Consider the following 24,407-nt stretch of genomic DNA (forward strand, 5'->3'; position numbering starts at 1 on the left):
CTTATTTGGTTATTGACACCAAAAAAGTTACAAATTATGTATGTATCCTTATTTGGATATTGACTCAGAAAAAGTTACAAATTATGTATGTATCCTTATATGGATATTGACTCAGAAAAAGTTACAAATTATTTATGTATCCTTATTTGGATATTGACTCGGAAAAAGTTACAAATTATGTATGTATCCTTATTTGGATATTGACTCAGAAAAAGTTACAAATTATGTATGTATCCTTATTTGGATATTGACTCAGAAAAAGTTACAAATTATGTATGTATCCTTATTTGGATATTGACTCAGAAAAAGTTACAAATTATGTATGTATCCTTATATGGATATTGACTCAGAAAAAGTTACAAATTATTTATGTATCCTTATTTGGATATTGACTCGGAAAAAGTTACAAATTATGTATGTATCCTTATTTGGATATTGACTCAGAAAAAGTTACAAATTATGTATGTATCCTTATTTGGATATTGACTCAGAAAAAGTTACAAATTATGTATGTATCCTTATTTGGATATTGACTCAGAAAAAGTAACAAATTATGTATGTATCCTTATTTGGATATTGACTCAGAAAAAGTTACAAATTATGTATGTATCCTTATATGGATATTGACTCGGAAAAAGTTACAAATTATGTATGTATCCTTATTTGGATATTGACTCGAAAAAAGTTACAAATTATGTATGTATCTTTATTTGGATATTGACTCAGAAAAAGTTACAAATTATGTATGTATCCTTATTTGGATATTGACTCAGAAAAAGTTAAAAATTATGTATGTATATCCTTATTTGGATATTGACTCAGAAAAAGTAACAAATTATGTATGTACATGTATCCTTATATGGATATTGACTCAGAAAAAGTAACAAATTAAATTCAAGCAAGAAGCGTTAAAATATTGATTTTACAAGAAACTTGTTTTTTGTTTCTTGAACACCAGCCATAGTGTTAGAGAATCACTGCACTCCTTGAATCCCGGGTTGTTTCTGATTTTATGATACTTTTCCAGTGCAATAATAGTGTATGGAACTCGACCACGTTTGGCTATTGCTATATTCATCTTAGTACTAAGAATTTTCATGAGTCCCATTCCACGGTATGCTGGGTCACAGTAGGGACTCCCAGTATCACAATACTTATTTTATAATAGCCATGCGACAGGTTGACAGTGTTGATCAAAGACAACCAATGAGAGGCAGTATTCTAACCTCTTTGCATATAACAGCATATCATTGTCGGGGTGAATCCATCGTTCTTCTGCAAGTGGAGCATGTTCTGGAGTTAAGGGACCAAGACTGAAACCATTAGGTAGCGGGGTTTGGGAAATTTTCCTCATAATATCATTAGGTTCTCTTATTACGATTACCCCACTATAATGATATATTTTCTGAAAACTTTGCTCAGACAATTTCTTGGTTGAAATCTGGCACCCCATTTAAAAGCAATTTTTCTTGTCGCCAGTCGATAAGATCACCAGAAGTTAGCATGGTTTTAAGTCTCTTGTTGTCTTTGGAAAACACAAGATACTCTCTGTTCATTGGAGGATAGCGGTAGTTCTTAACCACAATCACAACACTTGTACATTGCTGGATTTTTTCAGTGTCCGTGTACACATCTATAATAGGCCAGACATTCTGTGTGGATATGCTGTTCTTTATCATCCAATAAATCGGATACGAATCTGGTGCCCATCATCACGCTTAAGTGGGATCGCCATGTTTCCACTGTTTTGAGATTCAGATACAAAATGGTTAAATTTCAACTCTTCATTCAAAGTTCAGTAAACTTTATATAGTTTAGTAAAATTTATATGTCAACAAATTTGACTCAAAATTATATCCATTTACACTTCAAAATGTAGCAAACCAAGTGACATTTATTAACACTTAAAAGTTGGATTCTCTCGTATTATGTTCCATTTACAATCCGGAAGGTACATCTGTTTTGACCTTTGACATTGTATTACAATTGAGTATGTTATATCAGTGCATGGCTCAGATTTCAAGGAGGTCATCAGTAGGTTATTGTGTCAGAGGTCTAATCTAATTGTCGCAATGGCCCTTAAAATATAGTCTGCTACTTCTTTAACAAATTAAATAATTTTACCACTTTTGTTCTTGAAATTTGGTCCATTCAGGATACAAAGTTTAAGTTCTGCCAGTGTCGACACCATAGTTGACTTTTAGTGCTAAAGTCATAATCTCCAATGTTATATTTAAGCCTTTTGCAGCAGTGATATTTAACAAAAATATTTGTTCACAATTTTATAGACCTTTTGAAACTGACTTTGCAATTCCCACCACCAATTGGATATATTGTCACAGGATTTTGGCTCATTTTTAACAAATCAAAAATTAATCTTGATAATTTTGTTTACTTTGCATGTGTGCCATGAATTATTCATAATGAATACTAAATATAGCTGTTCTTGTGGGTGAGGTTACTGTAAAGAGGTCAGTGAATATGTAAAGTTTAGCATAGAACACATTATGTCAGTGATAAAACCGTGAATTTAAAACCCACTGAATATGCCTGAAATGCTAAATTTAATCCCACCGAAAATTAGTCATTTTACAGTACATCACAGAACGTTCTACATTGCCAAGACACACACCAGCAGAAGTCCAGAGAATGACACAAACTCAATTACTAGACAATCCTGAACAACAAAAATTATATATGTTGCACGTGTAGGAGTAATCTTGTTACAGTGCTTAGGGGACAGGATTGTCAACAACCATCCCAAAGTACCATTTTCTAAGAGTTTTCAGCCTTTGCTCTACCGTGATGATTGCCAGGTGGTAAAAATAACCGGATGTCCACCATCGAGAATAGTTATAGCCAGCAATTGAATCATCGATCTTCATGAGTGATGTAACTTGAATTTCAATCTATTTGCTTCTATTCCTACTAACCTTACGGTCAAGCGACTGTTGTCAAATTTGCAAGTGTGTGTGTGTGTGAACATTTCATTTCAGTCCATGGTATGCTGAACAATGGTCAACTTTGGCCTAGTACCATTGTCAAATATTGGGGAGCCGAGAACTATTCATATGGGAGTCATTCCAATAAAGAATTGTTAAAATTAGCATATCGAAATCTAGTATTGAAACATAACATTATCTATATTCACCAAAAAAACAATGCTATCCTTCTAGACACACAACAGACTCGAAACAAAAAAAAAACGTCTTATCTAAAAGACCTGTGTCTTTGAAAATTGAGTCTTGAATCGCCCTTGTGTTTCGGAGTGAAAAAAACATTGTTCTTCCCATAATGCATTGCATTTATGTGCTGTAACAGACTCAGTAGTGCAAAATTTGAATTTACCTCAAACTCCCCTATAAACGGTTAAATAAAATTCCTTTGTGATTCGAACATAACTTTATTTTAATAATTGTCACTGTTTATTTTACAAACATCAGCCATAATGTTAAAGAATCACTGCCCCTGTATGCCTTGTTTCGTATTTTTCCCCCGATGTGCTTCTGGCCGAACATTGGTATATGGATCCTCATCTCGTTCGACTATTGCTATGCTCATCTTTTCTCTTAGAATTTTACCAAAGCCCATCTTTTGATACGCTTGATTGCAATATTCACTTCCAACATCTCCATTTTCTAGTAGCCATGCGACAGGTTGGCAATGCTGATCCAAAACGGTCAAAGGAACGACCTAATTTAGCTTCATTTATCACAAAAGAATGAAAAATCACTTATGAAAAATCACTTATCAACAAAGGAACATAAAATGTAATTTTACAGATATGTTTTTTGTTTCCTGAACACCATCCATAATGTTAGAGAATTACTGCACTCTTTGAATGGCAGCTGTTTTTTCATTTTCTCATACGCTTTCAACTCAACAATTGTCCACGGTACTTGACCTTGTTTGACTATTGTTAGAATCATACTTGATCCAATAAGTTGCATCAGTCTCAATTTACGGTAAGCATGGTCAGTATAGGCACTCCCGATATCTCCTGTCTCGTTTTGCAGCATCCATGCAACAGGCTGAAGGCGCTCATCAAAGACAGCCAAGGAACGACGGTATTTCAACCGCTTTGCATACAGAGGTGTATCTTCTTCAGGGTAAATCAATCCTTTTTCTACAATTGGAGCATGTTCCGGGTTTAGGGAACCCAAAGTGTAACCATCTGGAAGTGGCGCTTGAGAATTTTTTGTCACTGTGTCATTGACTTCCAGAATTATCATTACCCCATTATAATGATATATTTTCTGATAGCTTTGTTCAGCACATGTCTCCATGACAACTTCTTTGTTGAAATCTGGTACAGCATTGAAACTCAACTTTTCTTGTTGCCAGTTGACAACGCCATAAGAACTCAGCACAGTTTTAAGTCTCTTGTTGTCTTTGGAAAACACAAGATACTCTCTGTTCATTGGAGGATAGCGGTAGTTCTTAACCACAATCACAACACTTGTACATTGTTGGATTTTTTCAGTGTCCGTGTACACATCTATAATAGGCCAATAAATCGGATACGAATCTGGTGCCCATTTGTAGAGATGAGTGAGTAGTTCTGGTAAGACATCACGCTTAAGTAGGATCGCCATGTTGCCACTGCTTTGAGATTCAGATACAAAATGGTTAAATATCAACTCTTCATTCAAAGTTCATGCAAGTTCAGTGAACTGTCAGTCATCTGTGATTCACTCATCAAATTTTTAAAATACTTCAACTCAAGTAGCAAATCAACATTTGTTAACAACTAAAGTTAAAGCTTGATTCTTCAACATTATATTCAGTTTATAAACTGGCAGAAATATCTATTGTAACCTTTGACATTGAAATACAATTGACAGACCTTGCGTTTTAAGACGAGCGATCGCTCCACGCTCCTAACGCTCGCCTGAAACGCCTCCCAGGCGAATGATTTATCGCTGACCTTGTGAAAAAAAGATCCTACATTTTTTTATTACAGTATTTCGGTTTCGATCGCTAGTATTTATGCTCAGTTCCTTTCTATCGTCACTTAACCGTAAAAGGGTGATAAACCTTGTGGTAGTAGGTAATTTGTATCGTGCATTCTCATTGGTCGACATGACGCATTTTCTTTCAAGGTGACAGTCAATAGCCAATTAGATTACGCGATACAGGCTGAATTCAGTTGTACCGAGAAATTGACCTCGTAACCTAAACTCAACTACGCATGCCTCATTTTTGTAAATAGCCTCCGTCATGCCTTCTAGATCTTCGACTCGCCGATCAGTTGTAAACTTTTTAAACTGGATGGTTGGAAAGGATATGCGTTATCATGTAGACGAAACCGAAAAAGGTCACAAGCTTGTTACGGAAGTGTGGTGCAAACGCTGCGCAAAATATATTGACAAGATACTCGCAGACGGGAACATTAGAGGCCAAGCCAAAACAGACCTCCAAGTGTATGTTAAAGCATGGAACTATAAACCCCAGGAAGAACAACGACTTCGTTTCCTTTGAACTATGATAGTTGCCGCGATGTCGAATGTTTATTTTGACTGTTTATTTCGTCGCATTAAAAAATAAGCCGATTTACGCAAATGAACGTTTATCTCCGACTATCGGTCATTTTCGGAGTCAATCGGGCGACTTCGGGAGATCACGTGATCGAGTTGTTTCGGCTATAGCCTAAAAAAACAATGGCGCCAAGACAAAAACACTGATAAATGAGCGACATTCAACGGGAAAAAAAAACACATTGCCACTTCTGGCGATCGAAGAGAAACACGGAATAAGTCGGGATATCTCGACAACAAACAGCATACCAAACCCCATGTTTCGCAAACTTTCGCAACCTTATTTTTTCGAGGGTTGAAAAAAACAAGAAGTAATCTAAAAACGACATTGAAAATTATGAAAACTCGCTAAAACTCTGACCCGTTGCATGATTTCCGGTACACTGAAGGTCACCCTGCAGACCGACTTGTTTGCGCATGCGTAGTGAACGAAATATTTTACTGCGCAGATATGAAATTTTTTTTTCAAGTTTTCCGTTTCCAGCAAAGCGATTGATACGGGCGTATCGGCGGCAACTAACATGGAGTATGACTAATGTTGTGGAAACAAAAGCGAAAGCACTGTAAGATAAACTAAGACAAAGGTTTTTTTAATCCTCTTAGTTACGTTGTTCTTCCTGGGGTTTATAGTTCCATGGTTAAAGGGACGAATTATGTGACAAAGCATAATGTTACAAGACATTTATCATCCAAGGTTAGTTTGGGTAGTTTGCTTTAATTTTATTTATATACATTGAACATTATGACTGGCTAATATTTTATCAACACCTGTGTATCTGATATAATAAAGTAATAAAAATTTATAGTTATAGTTCTACTTGTATGTATCTACATGTATGTTATTTAGTACCATATAATCATTGTTATGTAAAATATGTTAATGTTTTAATACCACTACATGTTTTAATTAAAGTTAATTCCATAAATATTTAAAAATTACTGTTACAGTTTACTATGAAGTTCAAGACTTGAACCAGTGAATGTGCTAATAATTTAACTACAGTGAAAACTTGATAGAATATTTCCAGTAGTGATATTTCTAAAAGAAGTCAGCCTCGAATTGATGTTGCTATTAATGAGCAGTCAGAGGAAGTCTGTCGAAAGCTGCTGAAAACTGCATATCTCATGGCAGTTAATGGGCAACCCTTAACTACATTTAAAACACTTGTTATGGTACAAAAAGCTAATGGAGTGAAATTAATTCAAGGAACTGATTCCAGTAGAGCAGCCAGAGAGTTTGTTCATGTGATTGCCAATGCTATTCGTGATAAAGTAGCCATTTTGCTCTGTAACACAACTTGTTTCTCGATTCTAAGTGATGGTTCTGTGGCTAGGAAAACTGGCAGTGAGAAAGAGTTGGTACTGGTAAGGTTAGTAAAAAGTGGAATACCAGTCTATGTAACAGTGTCCCTACAAGATATAGGTGAATATGGGGATCCCAATGCTGAAAATATCAAGCTGTCACTTGATGATATATTTAAAAATAAAGTCATAATCCCAGCAGATATCTACATACAGAAACAAATCTCTGCAACTGCCGATGGAGCATCTGTCAACACAGGGGTTTACTCTGAGTTTTAACAAGAATGGTGAATGATGGTCGTCCCTGGCTTTTGACAATTCATTGTATTTCTCACAGAGTAGAAATAGCGTTAAAAAAGACAGTCTGTTAAAGGTGAAAGACTTTAGCAATGTGAAAGACCTTATGGTAACGATATATTATCTAATGAAAAGATCAGGCAAATTTCAAAGACATTTCATGGTAACAGATGAAGGCTTTGGGACAAGGTTTGTGAACCACCAAAGGGGTGGGGTGACCACTTTGCTACACAACTGGGTACCTCTATTTCAGACCTTAGAGAATTCTATAGCAAACAATGAATACAGATAAGTATCAGCAAAGCTGCGAGGAATTTTAAACAAGATGAAAGATGTTCGCTTTCTTGCAGCATGTTGTCTATTCAAGGTTATTTTAGACATCATTGCAAAGTTGTCCCTCAAATTTGAAGAGGGAGAAATGTTTGTATTTGAAGCCATTCCAGCATTAGAAGCAATGAAAAGTGAGCTTGCAGATCTAAGGAAAGAAGAAGAATCTCCTATTTCTACTGTTGGTATAGAACTTGTGAACGCTAAGATGACCTGTTTGCTACCAAAACCTAGTCATGGAAAAAGAAATCCAGAGAACAGAGAGTATATCACTGTAAATTACGAGGAAATGAAACATTCTGGACAAGATGAAACTACAGTTAACCGATTAAATAAGAAATACATGTTTGCCAGCCCTGAATGCATGTTTTGACCAGAGATTCACTTCACTGTTCATCAGTAACAATATTTATAAACATATGTTGTGGGCAAACCCAGCCAACTTGGTTGAGGAGAATACCAATACTGAGATAGAGCACCTTTAGTCTTTAGCTGAACATTTCTCTATAACTTTGTCATCTGGCAAGACAAAATATGATGCCAGTAAATTAAAAGTAGAATGGAAGAACTTGAAACGTACAGTCAAGTACTACTACCAAGGAGTGAAAGCAAGTGACCTTTGGGAAAGAATCCTTCAATTATTGGTAGAAATAGTTCTCTCAATTGGACTAAGTAATAGCACTGTAGAAGCTGGTTTTAGTTTTTTGACAGCAATGCTGTCTGACAGACGTCTTTCAATGAACCACCAGACCATGGACGATCTGCTAGTCATCAAGGCAAACAATGTTGTTTGGTCTGAAAAGGAGAGACTTGATATCATTGACTCTGCACTTCACAAGTACATGCAAAAACGCCGCAAACTATTAACTGATGATGACAGCAGCATTTTGGATCTGGGCAATTCATGCAAAAAGAGAAAGCTTGATGAGCCAGAAGTCAATGATAAGGATTGTGATGATGATCACCATCAAAGTGAAGATTCAAGCAGTGACTCAGACGATACTCTCTCCATCCCTGAACCAGTCATTGATTCAGATTCAGAGAATTAACAATTTTTAGTATAAACAAACACTGAAAAATCTGTAACTTTATTCAAAAGTAATAAAAATTACTTGTACTTGATATTTCTTGCTAATCCACAAGTGTTCTGATTGTATTTTTTTCAAAATTTAAGTAATCACTCTCCTGTTACTCTCCTTACTGTTCTCAGAAGAGCAATTTCCAGCTCACCTGCCATTTCTAAAACACAAGCCCTGAATTGAGAATGTTAGTACTGCGTGGTTCAGAATCAAAGAGGTCATTAGTCGGTTATTGTGTCAGATGCCCAATTTGATTGTCTCAATGGGCCATTCCAGTTTATATCTGCACCCCCCTGTTGATGAGGTCTGATTTCCAGCACTGTATGATGGGGAAAATACCCCGGAATTCCAACTGTATATGGAGAAACAGAATCTGTAAATCTAGACAAGTATGGAAAAAAAAATTCTGGAAATCCAGGCAGTTATGGCTACTAAATAAAATATGGCCTAGTTTATTTCACCACATATCAGTTGATGAGGTTGGATTTCCAACACTGTATGACTAAAAAAACTTGGAATTCGGACTGTATTGGGCCAGTATGAAATAGTTATTACTGAAATTAGATAATGATGGTGGGACGAATGAGCTCATCAACACAGTGAATCAGGACTAGTTTGGATTTCCATTATCAGATATAAAATTTTGAACTTGGTAAATTAGCATATGATGAGAGTTATATTTGGAAATCCTACTTTGTATGGTGTCACAAAGGAACTCATCAACACCATAAGTAGAACCTATAGTTTTGGATTTCCATTACTGTATGGTGAATGGTGATTTGGAAATAAAACTTTGTATGACTTATACACCCATGGAAATTATACCCTGTATGAAGTAAACTCACAAACTCATCAACAGTGGGGGTGCAGATATAAACTGGAATGGACCAATGGTCCTTAATAAAGTCTGATACTTCTTTAATAAATTGAATAATTCCAATTATAGTAGAACTTATTATTAGTCCCTGTTCGAAAATTGTTGGTCACGTGATAGGATGGTGCCGCCAGTGGCCGTTTATCTCGAAAGTGGGCTATTCGGTCTTCGTCCGTCTGTGCATCCGTCCGTCCGGAGTCATATTTCAGAATCCTTTGGACCGATTTCGTTCATTCTTTGCATGTGCCTAGTACTTTATGTGGGACATATGCACATGCAGTGCCGACTGGCAGCAATCTTGTTTTTTGAAAATAACATGAACATGTGCCTTTCGCATATCTGGGATTGCTTTCCGCCTCTCAGATATGATTATGGGGATATGGACGTTTTACCATAGACCTTAGAAAACAGGGACATGCAACTTCTGTCTGAGACAAAGGAAAATCCAGTTTCATGTGTGCAACGTGGGTTATAATCTCCTGTATAGATAATCCCATTAATACATATACCTATACATCTTAAACAGTTTTAGTTCTTACCTTTCTACGCTTTTTTATATGTTTGATAAGTTATGCTGTGCCAATATTCACATTTGTCAATGTATAACGGGTGCACTATGCTATATCTGTTCTAAATATGATGAAAAATCCACTTGTTATAATGACACAAATGTTGACAGGTCATTGTTTATGTTTAGGCAGTTTTGTTTTCTTGTAGACAAAACTGACCATTTTTATTTCCCTTTCCTGTTTTCATAGTGATATAAAAACTGTTAACTTTGCAATTTTCAGTTTCACTTGTATCAATAGAATGGACTTGGTTATTCAGTTTTAATGAAATGTAATTTTTCTGTTTATATTCTTACCACAAAGTTGGCTCATTTTGTGTAGCTACTCCCTGGCAGCCATGTTTGGCTTATATAACAGGAGAGGATGTAACAGTGGTGTTGACATAGCTTTATTGTCAGTTTCACTAAGGTGTTAATTGGGTAGAGGATTATAACTAAGGTTACATGAAAGGGATACCCACAGTAGCATGTCCCTGTTTTCTAAGGTCTATGGTTTTACACTAATACACTGACGAACTACGAGTTGTTTTAATTTTATGATGTAGATGGGCAAGTGTAATTCACAGATAGATCACCATTGTTTGACACCCTGTAAATTTAAATTATAGGCATGACAAACGTTAAATTGTATTCAACTGATATTTACTAAAACTGCAAATTTAAATAACACACCAATCAGCTGTCTTAATGTATGCAGATGATATAGTTATTCTTTCTAAATCCAAAAGTGGCCTCCAGAATGCCCTTGATAATGTCTCAAAATACACACAGAAATGGAAACTCGCTGTGAACACAGAAAAAACAAAAATTATGGTTTTTAATAAAAATAATAAACTCTATGACAGTGATTTATTCTTTTTTGAAGGGAATGAGATTAACATCGCGAGAAATTATAATTATTTAGGTATTGTTCTCAGCCCTAATGGAAAATTTAAAGCTGCTATGAAACATCTGAAATACAAAGGAATGAAAGCATTATTCTCTTTGAAAGCCAAATTAGGTCATAATGAAAGCCTCAGTCCCTCATTATTGTTATCATTGTTTGATAAACTAATAAGACCAATTCTTATATATGGATGTGAAGTATGGGCTGAAGAAAGTTCATTCAACTCTACTATAGAAGATGTACACCTCAGCTTTTGTCGCTTCATCCTAGGCGTTTCAAAAAACACTCCGAAATTGGGAATTTATAGTGAGTTGGGTAGATATCCTATCGATTTATTCATTAAAAAACAGTTAATATAATATATATAAACCACCTAAACAAAATTCAAAACCCCATTATTAAGGAAGCCCTCCTACTTAACAAGACTATAAAAAGTAAGTGGTACAATGAACTTAACTCAGTACTGAAATCTACAAATACAACACTATCAGATATTGACAATATAGAGCTAAAATCGTCACAAATGTCACGGATATATGATAAAATAAAAAATGTATTTATAAAACATTGGATTAACTCAATTAATGATGATAACAGACAAAACACTAATACAAAAAACAAACTGAGGACTTACAAAAAATTTAAAACAAACTTCATTTTGGAAAACTACTTAATTAAGCTAAAAAATAAAGAACTGAAAAGTACCCTAATTAAATTCAGACTGAGCAATCACAGTTTAGAAATTGAAAAAGGAAGACACAACAGAATCAAAAGTAGCGACAGAATCTGCAAATTGTGTAATAAAAATGATATTGAAAATGAACATCACTTCCTCATAATATGCCCAGTATATAGAGAGGGTCATTTTATACAATGAAGCTGAAAAGATTATTCCTGACTTTACTAATCTCACACCTGAAAATAAATTCATAAAAATAATGTCAAATAATAACTTAGCAATTCCTCTGGCACAATATCTGAAATACAGCTTTGCTATTAGACAGCAGCACCTACTTAGTCATTAACTTTTTTTTTAAACCTATTCATTGGGTTTTTGTTTTTATATTCAGTTTATAGTTTTTTGTTGGTGTTTCATTTTACTTTATTATATATTTCCGTTACTAACTTCAATTTAGTCTGTTTCTGGTTGTCTTTAAACTATTAGCCATTGTAATTTGATTAATTTTTATCTGTAATTTTTGTTGTTGTAACCTTTAACCTCCTTCAGTAGGTTGTTATGAGTTAATAAATTGTTTGTTTGTTTGTTTGTTTGTTTGGAACTGCCTCCACCATATTATTCAACACAAGAGGGTGCTTGACTTGTACAAATGGTCTATTAGCCACTTCAGTCCGGAACTAACAATACAGTTACAAAGAATTGCAATTGCTGTATTTGGTCATTACACATATGTTAACATTATAAGCCCCATGTAAAGACTTACTGTAGGGCACCATGGCAACATGCATTCATATTCATGAGATGTATGGTAATGTAATTTTAGTGCTTCATTCCCATCCTCAGACTTGCATTTTCTCAAACATACTTTAAACAATTTTAGCGAGTGCAATAACATAGACATGCACCTCAATTTGTTTTACTTTCACTTGTGATCTATGTTTTTCTTTGCTATGTCTTAAACCAGAGGGGTTGTCGCACAACACGTGTTCGAATTTGATGTAAATAAACAATCTGTTGTATTTGCCACTTGGAACTCAAGTTTCAAAGACACGCTCGTGACAACCCCTCCGCTTTAACATGACAAGCACATAGAGAACTTTAACGGCTCTGTGTCATTTTCAATGACTGGTTATCAAAGTTGTAGTATGATTTGTTGGCATTGATTTTGATTGATTTTTTGGAGAGGTATAGGATATATCAGTATATATATATTTGGTCAGATTCTAGATGGCCAAATGGCGGCCATTTTGATATAAAAATTCACCAAAATCGAGCATTTTTAGATTGCCCCTTTCATTGGATTTAGCTTGCATTTGTTGAAAATTATAGATTAAACTACCAGTACCTAAAATCATAAAATGTACTTCATGCTTTTGGTCTTGAGATGTTCCAAAAAATGTTGGCATACTTATTCTTGCCATTGGGAACAATTTCATGCAATTGCAGAAGAAAGCAATGACCTAGCAATGACTGGTATGGTGCAAATGCTCAATTTTAATGAAGCACTAAAATGGCTGCCATTGGGCCATCTTGAATTGGATCATGAAACAAACTCATGTGCTTTGGTATGATAGGAAGATTGATGTATGTGTAAAAGTTGAATGTGATCAGTCAAGGCAGAGATGTGGCCTTGGAACAACATTTATTTGTACATGTCTGTTTGTGTATTCAAGAGCTGTCAAGATATCGTCTGATAACAGGGATATGCATGGTACTGACAAACGAGAATTACTGTTTTAATAATGGACATTATAATGGTATTATAATTCTTTGTAATGTTTCAACATTTCATTTAGCATTATTCTGTCAATAAATTACTGAAGTGATTTAATTTGTCTGTAAAAGGAACGCTGTTGCAATGGCCAAAACAACTGACCAGAGTAGATAGTGCCCTCTGATGAGAATCCCCACTAGGAAAATGCATTAAAAGGCTTGAGCTGAATGGAGGCAAAAATCTGCCTTATTTGAATAAATAAATAATTAACAAAACATTATAAAGTTGCATTCTAGCCTTGCAATTTTCATGACATTTTTACTGTGATATCACGTCTGGTGGTATCGACTAAAATTCTCTTCATCTTTCCTAGTTGTGTCTCTTTGTGTAACAATGTTGTTTCTATATAATCTTTCATAGGGTATTGGATTTTACAGCTGATAGCAAAGGAATTTCAACAGAAGTTAAAAAGTCATTTTCGTAAGTTTCCTATTTTTGTGTCATTTTCACTCTTAATCTTGATAGTAATCTTTGATAGTTTTGTTTACTTGTAATAAGATATTTATTGGTTATCTTATGTTTACTTGTAATCAGATATTTACTGGTAAACTTATGTTTACTTGTAATCAGATATTTACTGGTTATCTTATGTTTACTTGTAATCAGATATTTACTGGTAATCTTATGTTTACTTGTAATCAGATATTTACTGGTAATCTTATGTTTACTTGTAATCAGAAATTTACTGGTAAACTTATGTTTACTTGTAATCAGATATTTATTGGTTATCTTATGTTTACTTGTAATCAGAAATTTACTGGTAAACTTATGTTTACTTGTAATCAGATATTTACGGGTAATCTTATGTTTACTTGTAATCAGATATTTACTGGTTATCTTATGTTTACTTGTAATCAGATATTTACTGGTTATCTTATGTTTACTTGTAATCAGATATTTACTGGTTATCTTATGTTTACTTGTAATCAGATATTTACTGGTTATCTTATGTTTACTTGTAATCAGATATTTACTGGTTATCTTATGTTTACTTATAATCAGATATTTACTGGTTATCTTATGTTTACTTGCAATCAGATATTTACTGGTTATCTTATGTTTACTTGTAATCGTATATTTACTGGTTATCTTATGTTTACTTGTGATCAGATATTTACTGGTTATCTTATGTTTACTTGCAATCAGATATTTACTGGTTATCTTATGTTTACTTGTAATCGTATATTTACTGGTTATCTTATGTTTACTTGTGATCAGATATTTACTGGTTATCTTATGTTTTAATACTTGTAATCAGATATTTGCTGGTTATCTTATGTTTATTTGTAATCAGATATTTACTGGTTATCTTATGTTTACTTGTAATCAGATATTTACTGGTTATCTTATGTTTACTTGTAATCAGATATTTACTGGTTATCTTATGTTTACTTGCAATCAGATATTTACTGGTTATCTTATGTTTACTTGTAATCGTATATTTACTGGTTATCTTATGTTTACTTGTGATCAGATATTTACTGGTTATCTTATGTTTTAATACTTGTAATCAGATATTTGCTGGTTATCTTATGTTTACTTGTAATCAGATATTTACTGGTTATCTTATGTTTACTTGCAATCAGATATTTACTGGTTATCTTATGTTTACTTGTAATCGTATATTTACTGGTTATCTTATGTTTACTTGTGATCAGATATTTACTGGTTATCTTATGTTTACTTGTAATCAGATATTTGCTGGTTATCTTATGTTTAATTGTAATCAGATATTTACTGGTAATCTTATGTTTACTTGTAATCAGATATTTACTGGTTATCTTATGTTTACTTGTGATCAAATATTTATTGGTAATCTGAAGTATAATAATTGTAATTGGATATTTACTGGTGATCTGAAGTAATCAGATTTTAATCAGTAAAATGTAGTCTACTGATAATCGGAAGTTAATGGTTTTAGTTCAAAACTAAATTTGTGTTCACATGTATACTTTCATGTATGAATGAGAATTGAATGATGGTCGTTGTATGTTGTGGTGTGCCTATCTCAGCCATATTTTTGGTTGAATTTTACTGTGTTAAGAAATACTTACCTCATACCTAATTGATTGCAATATATTGATTGAAACTTTTGCATTACTTGAGGCAAAAAATAAATAATGCCTAAAAGTTTCAATCGATATCAATTGTGTGTGAGGTAAAGTATTATTTTACTATGTACAATGTCAAAATATCACCTCAGTTACTTTAAAATTATTCACTGGGTTTTAATTTTGCTTATTTTGCTGACTGATAAATGTGCTAAATTAAAACCCAGTGAATATGTAAAATTTAGTATAGAACACATTATCAAAATGATAAAACCGTGAATTTAAAACCCACTGAATATGCCTGAAATGGTAAATCAGCAAAATTTAAACCCAGTGAAAATTAATCATTTTACAGTAATTTGTTAATCCTCTGCTCTGTAGACATAACAACCAGACAGGACGCTGGCTTACACCATTCCGAGCTGTATGGCACCCTAGTAGAGAAGACGCCATCATTATTGGCGCTTTGAGTCGACCTAGAAAGGTGAGATCACATGATATCAGGAATGACAATTACAATTTTTTTGGGTTTTGAAACTAGTAATAGAAAGCTCCATTTTATGTTTAACTTTTTCAAATTATATTTTTTTTGCCATTTTTTTGGATGTATTTCTCTATAATTTCTTCTTCAATTTTTGGACTAAATGGCTACAGATCTTGTTGAAAAATGAGTAAATGTAATGGGTTTATTTTAAAATGTTGATTTTGGCATTCAAAAGTGTTAATTGGACCGTCTTTGAAGAATCAATCATAAACTGTATCAAGTCTGGTTTATCAATAATAAATATAATATAAACAATAATATTTATGTTAGAAATAAATAAGCATGTCTTTATATTTGAACATTGGTACATTCTCACCTAATAATTACATAAATTAAGCAATTTATATGTATTCCACAGTTATCTTGAATACTACTCATCAAATTTGTATTAAACTTGGTACATACATGCTTTTTGATAATCCACAAATCTGATTACTTCAGTGTTAAAATCTTTGAATAAATGGGGTCATGTGACTTAAATATGCATAACTAATATCCAAAAGCAGTATTGCAGATAAGGACATGCAGCTAGTGCTATATTGGAGACATTTCACAAGAAATATGAGTGACCGTAAATGACCAAATGTGGTCATGTGACCTAATTATGCTTATGCTAAACTGAAATGTATTAATCACTATTGCGAATATCCTCAGAAAATGAGTTTTTCCAAAGCTTTGATTGATTTTTCATTACACGCCAAAGATACTTTAGCAAAATACACTGACGAAGCCTGTAATTGATTCATTCATGAATAATAGCCAAATGACCAATCAGCAGTTGTTTTAGAATGAGGGCATGATTGATTGGTTTCCTGTAATTGAATGGTGACATGCGGATCAGACCATTGTTTTGCTAGCTCCTGAATACTACATGTACAATGTAGGTGTGACTTGATGATTGGTTACACAACCCTAACACCTAACAGTCAAGCCAATCTTAAAGCAGCTTGTTCTTTCAAGAAGTTAAATCATCTCGTATAAATATTTGTCTCAACTATCCAGGTTTTATGACAATATGTTGGTGACTGGGAATGTGCGAAAGAAGATACTACTCATTCCACATAACGAATAGTAACTGTGCACTTTGCCACATTATAACCTATTTCAATTTTGGGACTTCATGACAGGGCTGCATTCCTACCATTATGGCATATATCATTATTAACACTATTCCTAATTCATAGTTCCTAATTTACAATTCCTTTTTAAAATTTGCCCTGTGATTGTGCTACTGCAATAATTGGAAAAAAGACAAATATTATTATATTAAATTGAGATTTGAAAAATTGTTTCCTCTTCTCTCTTTTTTTGTTTATTAGATCCAGATATACAATGATTGGAGTCACAACATTCACAACTTTCTAGATGAAGACCATCTGTGTTCTGTTTGTTGCATCAATGCTTTTCATCCAACTAGAAATCTTCTAGTTGGTGGCAATGCCAGTGGACGTTTGTACGTATTTATGGAAGAGAACTGAAACCCATTTGAAGCTTTTTTTAATTTTTAGAGCAATAGCTTTTACACTAGGGAGTTTCTCAACTGTGTTACTAGGTTATTTAAGCATAAAATTATATGTTTCTTAATTTAGCATCATTATTTGGTTGTTTAATTCTCTGGTTTGGAGTATACTGTTGTACATTTTGATTAATATCTCATCATATGAAGACTTGATTTTCGATTTTGCAACCTTATGAAAGTATATAATTACGAACATGTGATTATGAGAAGTGTACATTTTTTTGGCAAATTTATGGTTCAAAAGCAGTGCAATACATCTAAAACAGTGACTGCCCCAGTGACAAACATTGCAGAGAAAATTTGCAGATGAAGTATGTAGAAAAAATGTTAAAGGCCGATAGTCTTTGAGCCGCACATGTGCGACATTTGTGTTGATAAACATTGATTTTCCCACAATCCAATGCGCTTTTTTAATGAAATCATGAGTATGAGTTTTTCCTTGGGCGCCACTTGCACTAATTACAGCTGGCCACTCTTTTGATACTTTCCAAATACCAATAAATTATCTAATTAAAGCTTGGTAACCTCTCAGTTTGTACATGCAAGGTGTGTGTAACAATCAAAATCGTCATCTTTGTTTATAGGAGACCAATATCTTGCGCATGCGTGCATGACAACTAACAACCCTTGAAGATCCTCTTTGATCATCAGTGCTAGTTCACCCAATGTGGTGTTAGAATGGCCTTGTACTGTAGATGTAGTAATAAACATGTATTTATAAATATTTAAAAAAATGCATATTTTTGCAATAAACCTTTCATTACTTTAAATTAGTTGTATATTGTTTTAATTATTGTGATGATTGTGGGTCTGCCTGTTTCACTGATATCTCAAGAACCACATGTTGATTTTTGATGAAACTTGAAGCATACATACTCTGGGCTTAAATCCATGCTTATTAATTACCTAATTTGCATGATAATTAGCTAATTTTTAGCTGTTCCACTGATTTTATTTTAATGAAACCTTTTAATGATTAGTTTTAGGTAAAAACCATGCATAATTAATTGCATTAATGATTAGTCAATTTTTGCTTTTCCACTGAGACCTCAAGTACTAATCGTTGCATTGCAATGAACGTAGGTACATAGATGTCATAGGACAATGCACAGTTTTTGGCTAATACCCATATCTAATAATTACCTAATTTGCATGATTAGTACATTTTCGGCTTTTCCACTGATATTCAAGTACTTATCATTACATTCCAATAAAACTTAATACTTAGATGCTCTAGGACTGTGCACAGACCTGATAAGTTTTGTGTAAAAATCAGTGCATATTAATTAACTAATTTGTATAACAATTCATCATAATTTTTCAGATTTTCCAGCGATGTCTCAAGTACTTAACTTGTCAATGAATCTTGGCACATAAACAGACAGTGCAACTAATTAGTTTTGGGTTGTTATCCATAATGATTCCTTAATTTGCATAGGAATTAATTATCACATTATAATGAAACTTGGTCAATATTAGCCATGGAACAATACACATATTAAATCAGTTTGAGATTGAAATCAATGACATAATAATTACTTAATTTGCATAATAATCACCCAATTTATTTTGAAAAACAATACAAGTGCATGGGATCAATGTATTAGTTTTGGATTTAAATTCGAGCATACTAATTGCATAATCATCACATTTCATTGAAATTTGGTTCATAGATGTGATTAGTTTAATAATGAAAAACATGCTCCCAAATTAGAGCAGCTCTCCAGATTTTTGGTAGATTTGTTATGAGGCAGCATTGAGTCAAAATTAGGAGAGGAAGATTGGATCGGACACGTACCTTGTAAGCAGTCAACAAAATGGTCTTGGTGATTTAGGGATGCCCAGTGGGTCCCAGCCCCATTTCATGCTGGCCACCATACATGTAGATACAAATTACATATTCTCACTAATACCTATACCTCAATCCTATTAATCAACTTTGCGTAAGCTTCTAATTTCTTTTTGAATAGAAAGACCAAATTGAGTCTTGTATGTTTGTTCTGCGGATGACCCCGTCTGCAGAACCTTTGAAAAATATCCCTAAAGCAACTAGATCTAAAGATTTTCGAAAATATATTCACTTTGTTAATGTTTGAAGGGCAACACCTATTTAATAAAAACTGAATAGTTTTGTTCATTAACTGTTTTAGTTAGTCATTGAAAATTGCATCTCGATTGAGATCTTAAGCAGCCTCTTACCGATTGTGCCCTTCTGAAAATGTTATGATAATCTATTTATAATATTTGAGTTATAAAATAGTTGATCATTCCTGAAATTGCTGTATCCCTGACAACCCGATCCAAATCTCTTATACATATAATTGTTTGCTACTATAATTGATATCAAAATGTAATGGCTTAGGGACAACCTTGTGATTATTTCTTGAAAATCCGATGATCATTTGAGTTTTAAATAAAAACAATTCCCTAAATTGTTGTTTCAATGGCAACTACATCCGAGTCTCTACCAAAATCTAATCCATTGGACCGTATCAGGGCGACCTGTCATGATAATCTGGGCATTTTGATTTATAACTGAAAAATCGTTCCCGAAACTGTTGTTTCCAGTAGCATTCTAGATACGGTCACGAGTAGGAAATCAGTTACAGGCCAATTTTCATTCTCAGTAGTCAATTGCAGATATCACATCTTTTCACCTTCCCTCCACACAAACATCAACAACAGTTGTCAAGGCAAAGGCAATCCAAACAGAAGTAGCCTGTCAGCTGTTGAAAGGAGTGATCACAATCTGCATGATCACCGATCCTGTTTTTACGCTTACCTGTTCCTAATTCTAATGAGCAGTGGTAGACTTTGTCATATCTGAATCAATTTGTTGTCCCACAGTCTTTCCAGATGGTCACAGACAACATTACAACAGTGTGTCAGATGGTGTGTCAGGCCAAACCTGCATTGAAGGATGCGTACCTATATATACACACTCAGCCAACCCCTTTTGAGATTCGCAGTAGATGGCATGGTGTCCCATACTTCTGTTTGGTCTCTGCTCAGCTGCTCTAGTGTTTAGAAGTAGGTAGTCCAACTTCATTTTCAACATTTTCATCTACCCATCCATTGACGGATTGTTTCTTCATCAGTGAAAAACTTATCAGTACACACTCTAACTCACACTCTAACTCAAACTCCTGAGATCAATATGATTTGTAGTCAGCAAAGGTAATTCCGAATAAGGATAACCAGATGTCTAACTCACCTAGGGATGGAAATAGATGTGTACATTTCAGTCTTCTGCCTCTCAGACAAACAAATAGTGATTGACATAAACCAGCTGCAAAAATGAGCTCAGGTACTACACACAACACTGCACACTAGATGTGTTTCGTTGGTCATACAGGCATGTCTGAAACTATCTAGACATCCCAGTGTACTTAACAATAAAACACAAGCAAGTTCCAGTCTGGTTGACCACCATCGATCACCTGGTGGTTAGGATCCTTCCATTCCACCCTCACCATTCATTTTGTCAGATGGGTTGAACACACGCGGGGGGAGGGTGCTCACATAATTAACCTACATTCACAGGGGCAAGACTCTGTTTGATTATTAAAGAAACAGGCCCTGTATGCGTTTTTCGACTTGCGCCCTCTATCAAAAATGTGTCGCAAGAGTGACATGATAGTTGTTTTTGAAACGATGCACATGATTGGATAAAAGTAACATATGTATTGTATTCTGTCAAATCATATACTTTTTGAATGGGGTATTCAAATAGGTTTGGACAATTTTTGGAGAGGTATGTTCTGTAAAGTATCTGATTAGTAATTTGTTATGCTTATAGCAAAGGAATTGATTTGAAAAACATTCAAGTGAAAGTACGTCCTGTCACCCTTGTGATCAAAATGGTTTGGTCAAATTGACGCAATATTTAATACTAACAAATCTTGTTACGTATTGGTTCATAGTAAGTGTGTACAGCCACTAATGAGATGCTAAATGTTTTGGGTCAGGAGTTAAAATTTGCTAATGGCGTGATAACATAACAAATTAAGTTGTAATTTCAGTTGGTGTGCAAGCGAGAAGTTCTCCATTATATTCTTTAATATCGCTAAACAACATGTGGTATCATATGGTATATACTACACCAATACACTGCATTGATTTTAAAAAAAAATATCTCAATCTTCATGTCTATAAGGTATGCTCATGCGCAGACTGAGCCATGGCTTTTCAGAAGGGCCAGCTAATACCATGCTCAAGTTTCAAATCAGTTATACAGGAGCCACTGGTACCTTCCTTCTATGTCAACTGATAGCTTTTCTCTGCCACATAGATAATACTAATAAAAAAGCACCAACCAGATTGGGGAATATCAGATCAACACGGTGTTGTCTATTAGTTTAGGTAAGAACATTGCAGAGGACAATTGCATTAAAACACTTATCAAGGGGCTCACTGGGTTTCGCTATGTTCATTACCTTTGTTAAATTCTTTTGGTTAAAATGTTGCCTTGCGTCGGGTAAATGATTTGAATACTTTTTGCGAGTTTAGTTTGGTGGGATTCATCTCATGGAAATAGGGTTCTATTTGATGGCGATAGTGAGAAATGTAACCAACATCCCTTTCATGACATTTGTCATAAAGCTGCATTTTCCATATCTTGGTCACTCGCACCATGGGCACAAGTAATAACATTGCTGATGCTTTGTCTCAATTTCAGATGCAGTGATTTCATTCTTTTACTGCACAAGCAATCAATCAACACAAACCATGTATATCATTTAAGTCATATATGACAGCACTTCAAACGGAACCCGTGTGAATGAGTGTTAGTCTGTTCCTAGAGCGAGGGATCTTCTAACATGTTTAATATCTCAATATTTCACAAAGTTGGAAAGTTTTTTAAGTTTAATTTCTCTTTCGTGAATTTTGATAGTGCTGTTTACCTAGTTCATTAGACCAGCAACTATGTTCTTGGTTGTTAATGAAATGCATGACGCACATTTTTTTTTTCAAAACAATTCCATATACTCTTTCACACAGTTCTGTCCAAGAATGAGATGTCTTCGAGTACAAACCCCTATATTTGTTTTCATTTGTTATTGCATACAGATAAACTGAAAATCGTTTAGAGCGCAATTGGCGGTATTGAGGTGCTTGCATGCGTACATAAAATGACCCTGAAACTTATGTCCAGTCCCTAATTGATCAGCTAATGTTTGCATGACCTGCATATACCACTAGTTGTCTAATGTTCACAGTATGTAATTTCGGGGTTGTCACTACAATATACGTATATACATATGTACATTGCCCATGTCATTTACAAGCATTCTTTTTGGTCATGTAAACTACAATAGTCTACATTCATCTACAGAAAAATTTGCTGTACAAAATGGGTTATTTTCGTCTACATTTGTTGCGTACTGTAATATCTACATTTGGAGGAAACATGATGGGAAGCAAATATTTTGCAAAACATAGGAAAATCAGAAATGCAGTATGTTTGAGGGCACCTCAGATTTGGAGTTATGCGTCTACTTCGTTTTGAAACCATACGCAGCGTTGTTTAAGTGTGGCATGTGACTTTGTATCTCATCTAATATCACATCTAGTACTCAATACTTGTTTCCTTTAATCCTGCATAGGTTTCTTGGCACATAGTAAACATTTCTCCATTAAGAGATTGTGTACTTACCACAATTTTCTCTGTATTATAGTTTCAAGCTAAAATAAAACTTCATCATTGAAGTAATGCAAAACAACAGTCGTCTTCAGACAGATCTAAAATTTAATAATGATTGACTCGAGAGCTCCCCAAATTTATATTTACAGAGAATCTGAGAATTATTCGGACAGTCAGTTAGCAATATATCTTGGAACTTTGCAAAACACTTGGGTCTTTTCCAATCTAGACTTGGCGTCGTTGTATTGACACGCCCACAATTGGGATCATTCCATTATCTTGCTAGATGCGGGTAAAACGCTGTTCTCAAAACGACACGCGCTAGTTACCACATATTAACAGGTCATATGTTGTATATGCATTCAAAGTATTATTTTAAATTTTTATAACCATCTGACCATTTACAAACAACTCCCAAGTGTTGAGTAACCCCACGTATCAATGAACTCGTCGTTGGCGGGAAGGCTCAAAGTAAAGTTTTTTAGCTGGACTTGCTGCAGTTTCGCGACAGTTTTAGGCCAAACTAAAAGTTATTTTTACATTACTGGTGCATTATGTATCCAATTCAAATTTTATACCAAAGTGGGAGAGTACGTCAGGGATACACGGACGAAAAACTCGATTATACCGGTTTGATGGACTTTGTCAAATCAAAAGTGCCTTCCTTGAGCTAATCACTTTTTCAACTGACTAAAATGAGCGAGGGGTTGACATTTTTCGACAAATTTAATTACCGTAACACCTAACTTGTGATTTTTAAAATTACTGAAAATAATTACAATTTAAATATAAAAAATAAAGAATGGTTGCTGTAAACGCAAGCTAGATAATACTTGCAAATCACCCTGCCGACAACCCCTATGAAATAGTAATCCCATACCACGCGCCCGTCAATCAAGTGGCGCCGACAAGTCTAGATTGGGCAAAGACGAAAGTGTTTTGCAAAGTTGCAAGTCATTTTGCTAACTGACTGTCCGAATAATTCTCAGAACGACTGTAAACTTGAAATACCAGAACATTGAATAATATCATTCCAATCACGACAATTGAGACCATTAAACATAAATAAAAATGTTATTCCAAAACATAGTAAATAAAACGAAGACGTCTATTTTATAGTTTAGCGGAAGTTTCTCATTTATAGCGGAACACAGACGCGCACGCAATCGCCAAGTGGAAGCGCGCATAATTCATCGATGGCGGCGCTGTTAAATATGTTTTACAACTCTCTTGTACTCATGTGTTATTGATAACTTACGACTTTCTCAATTTATCTAATACGTGTCATATTGGTAAGGAAATTACATATAGATATAATGGCGTAGT

The 24,407-nt window shown here is 34.2% G+C and overlaps 1 protein-coding gene across 1 annotated transcript in view; it reads left to right on the plus strand.

Annotated features, from left to right (window-relative positions):
- Positions 1 to 18,207, plus strand: part of LOC100374871 (WD repeat-containing protein 76-like) — a 29,845-nt gene extending 11,638 nt beyond the window's left edge. Inside the window, exons 9-11 of the mRNA XM_085491952.1 lie at positions 13,684 to 13,743; positions 15,756 to 15,858; positions 17,238 to 18,207. Of these exons, the coding sequence (XP_085348078.1) occupies positions 13,684 to 13,743; positions 15,756 to 15,858; positions 17,238 to 17,396 (322 nt within the window). The 3' untranslated portion in view covers positions 17,397 to 18,207. The remainder of the gene's footprint in view (positions 1 to 13,683; positions 13,744 to 15,755; positions 15,859 to 17,237) is intronic.
- The last annotated feature ends 6,200 nt before the right edge of the window (positions 18,208 to 24,407 follow it).

This window comes from Saccoglossus kowalevskii, chromosome 17, assembly GCF_978046115.1.
Source record: "Saccoglossus kowalevskii chromosome 17, keSacKowa6.1, whole genome shotgun sequence".
Classification (NCBI taxonomy): Eukaryota; Metazoa; Hemichordata; class Enteropneusta; family Harrimaniidae; genus Saccoglossus; species Saccoglossus kowalevskii.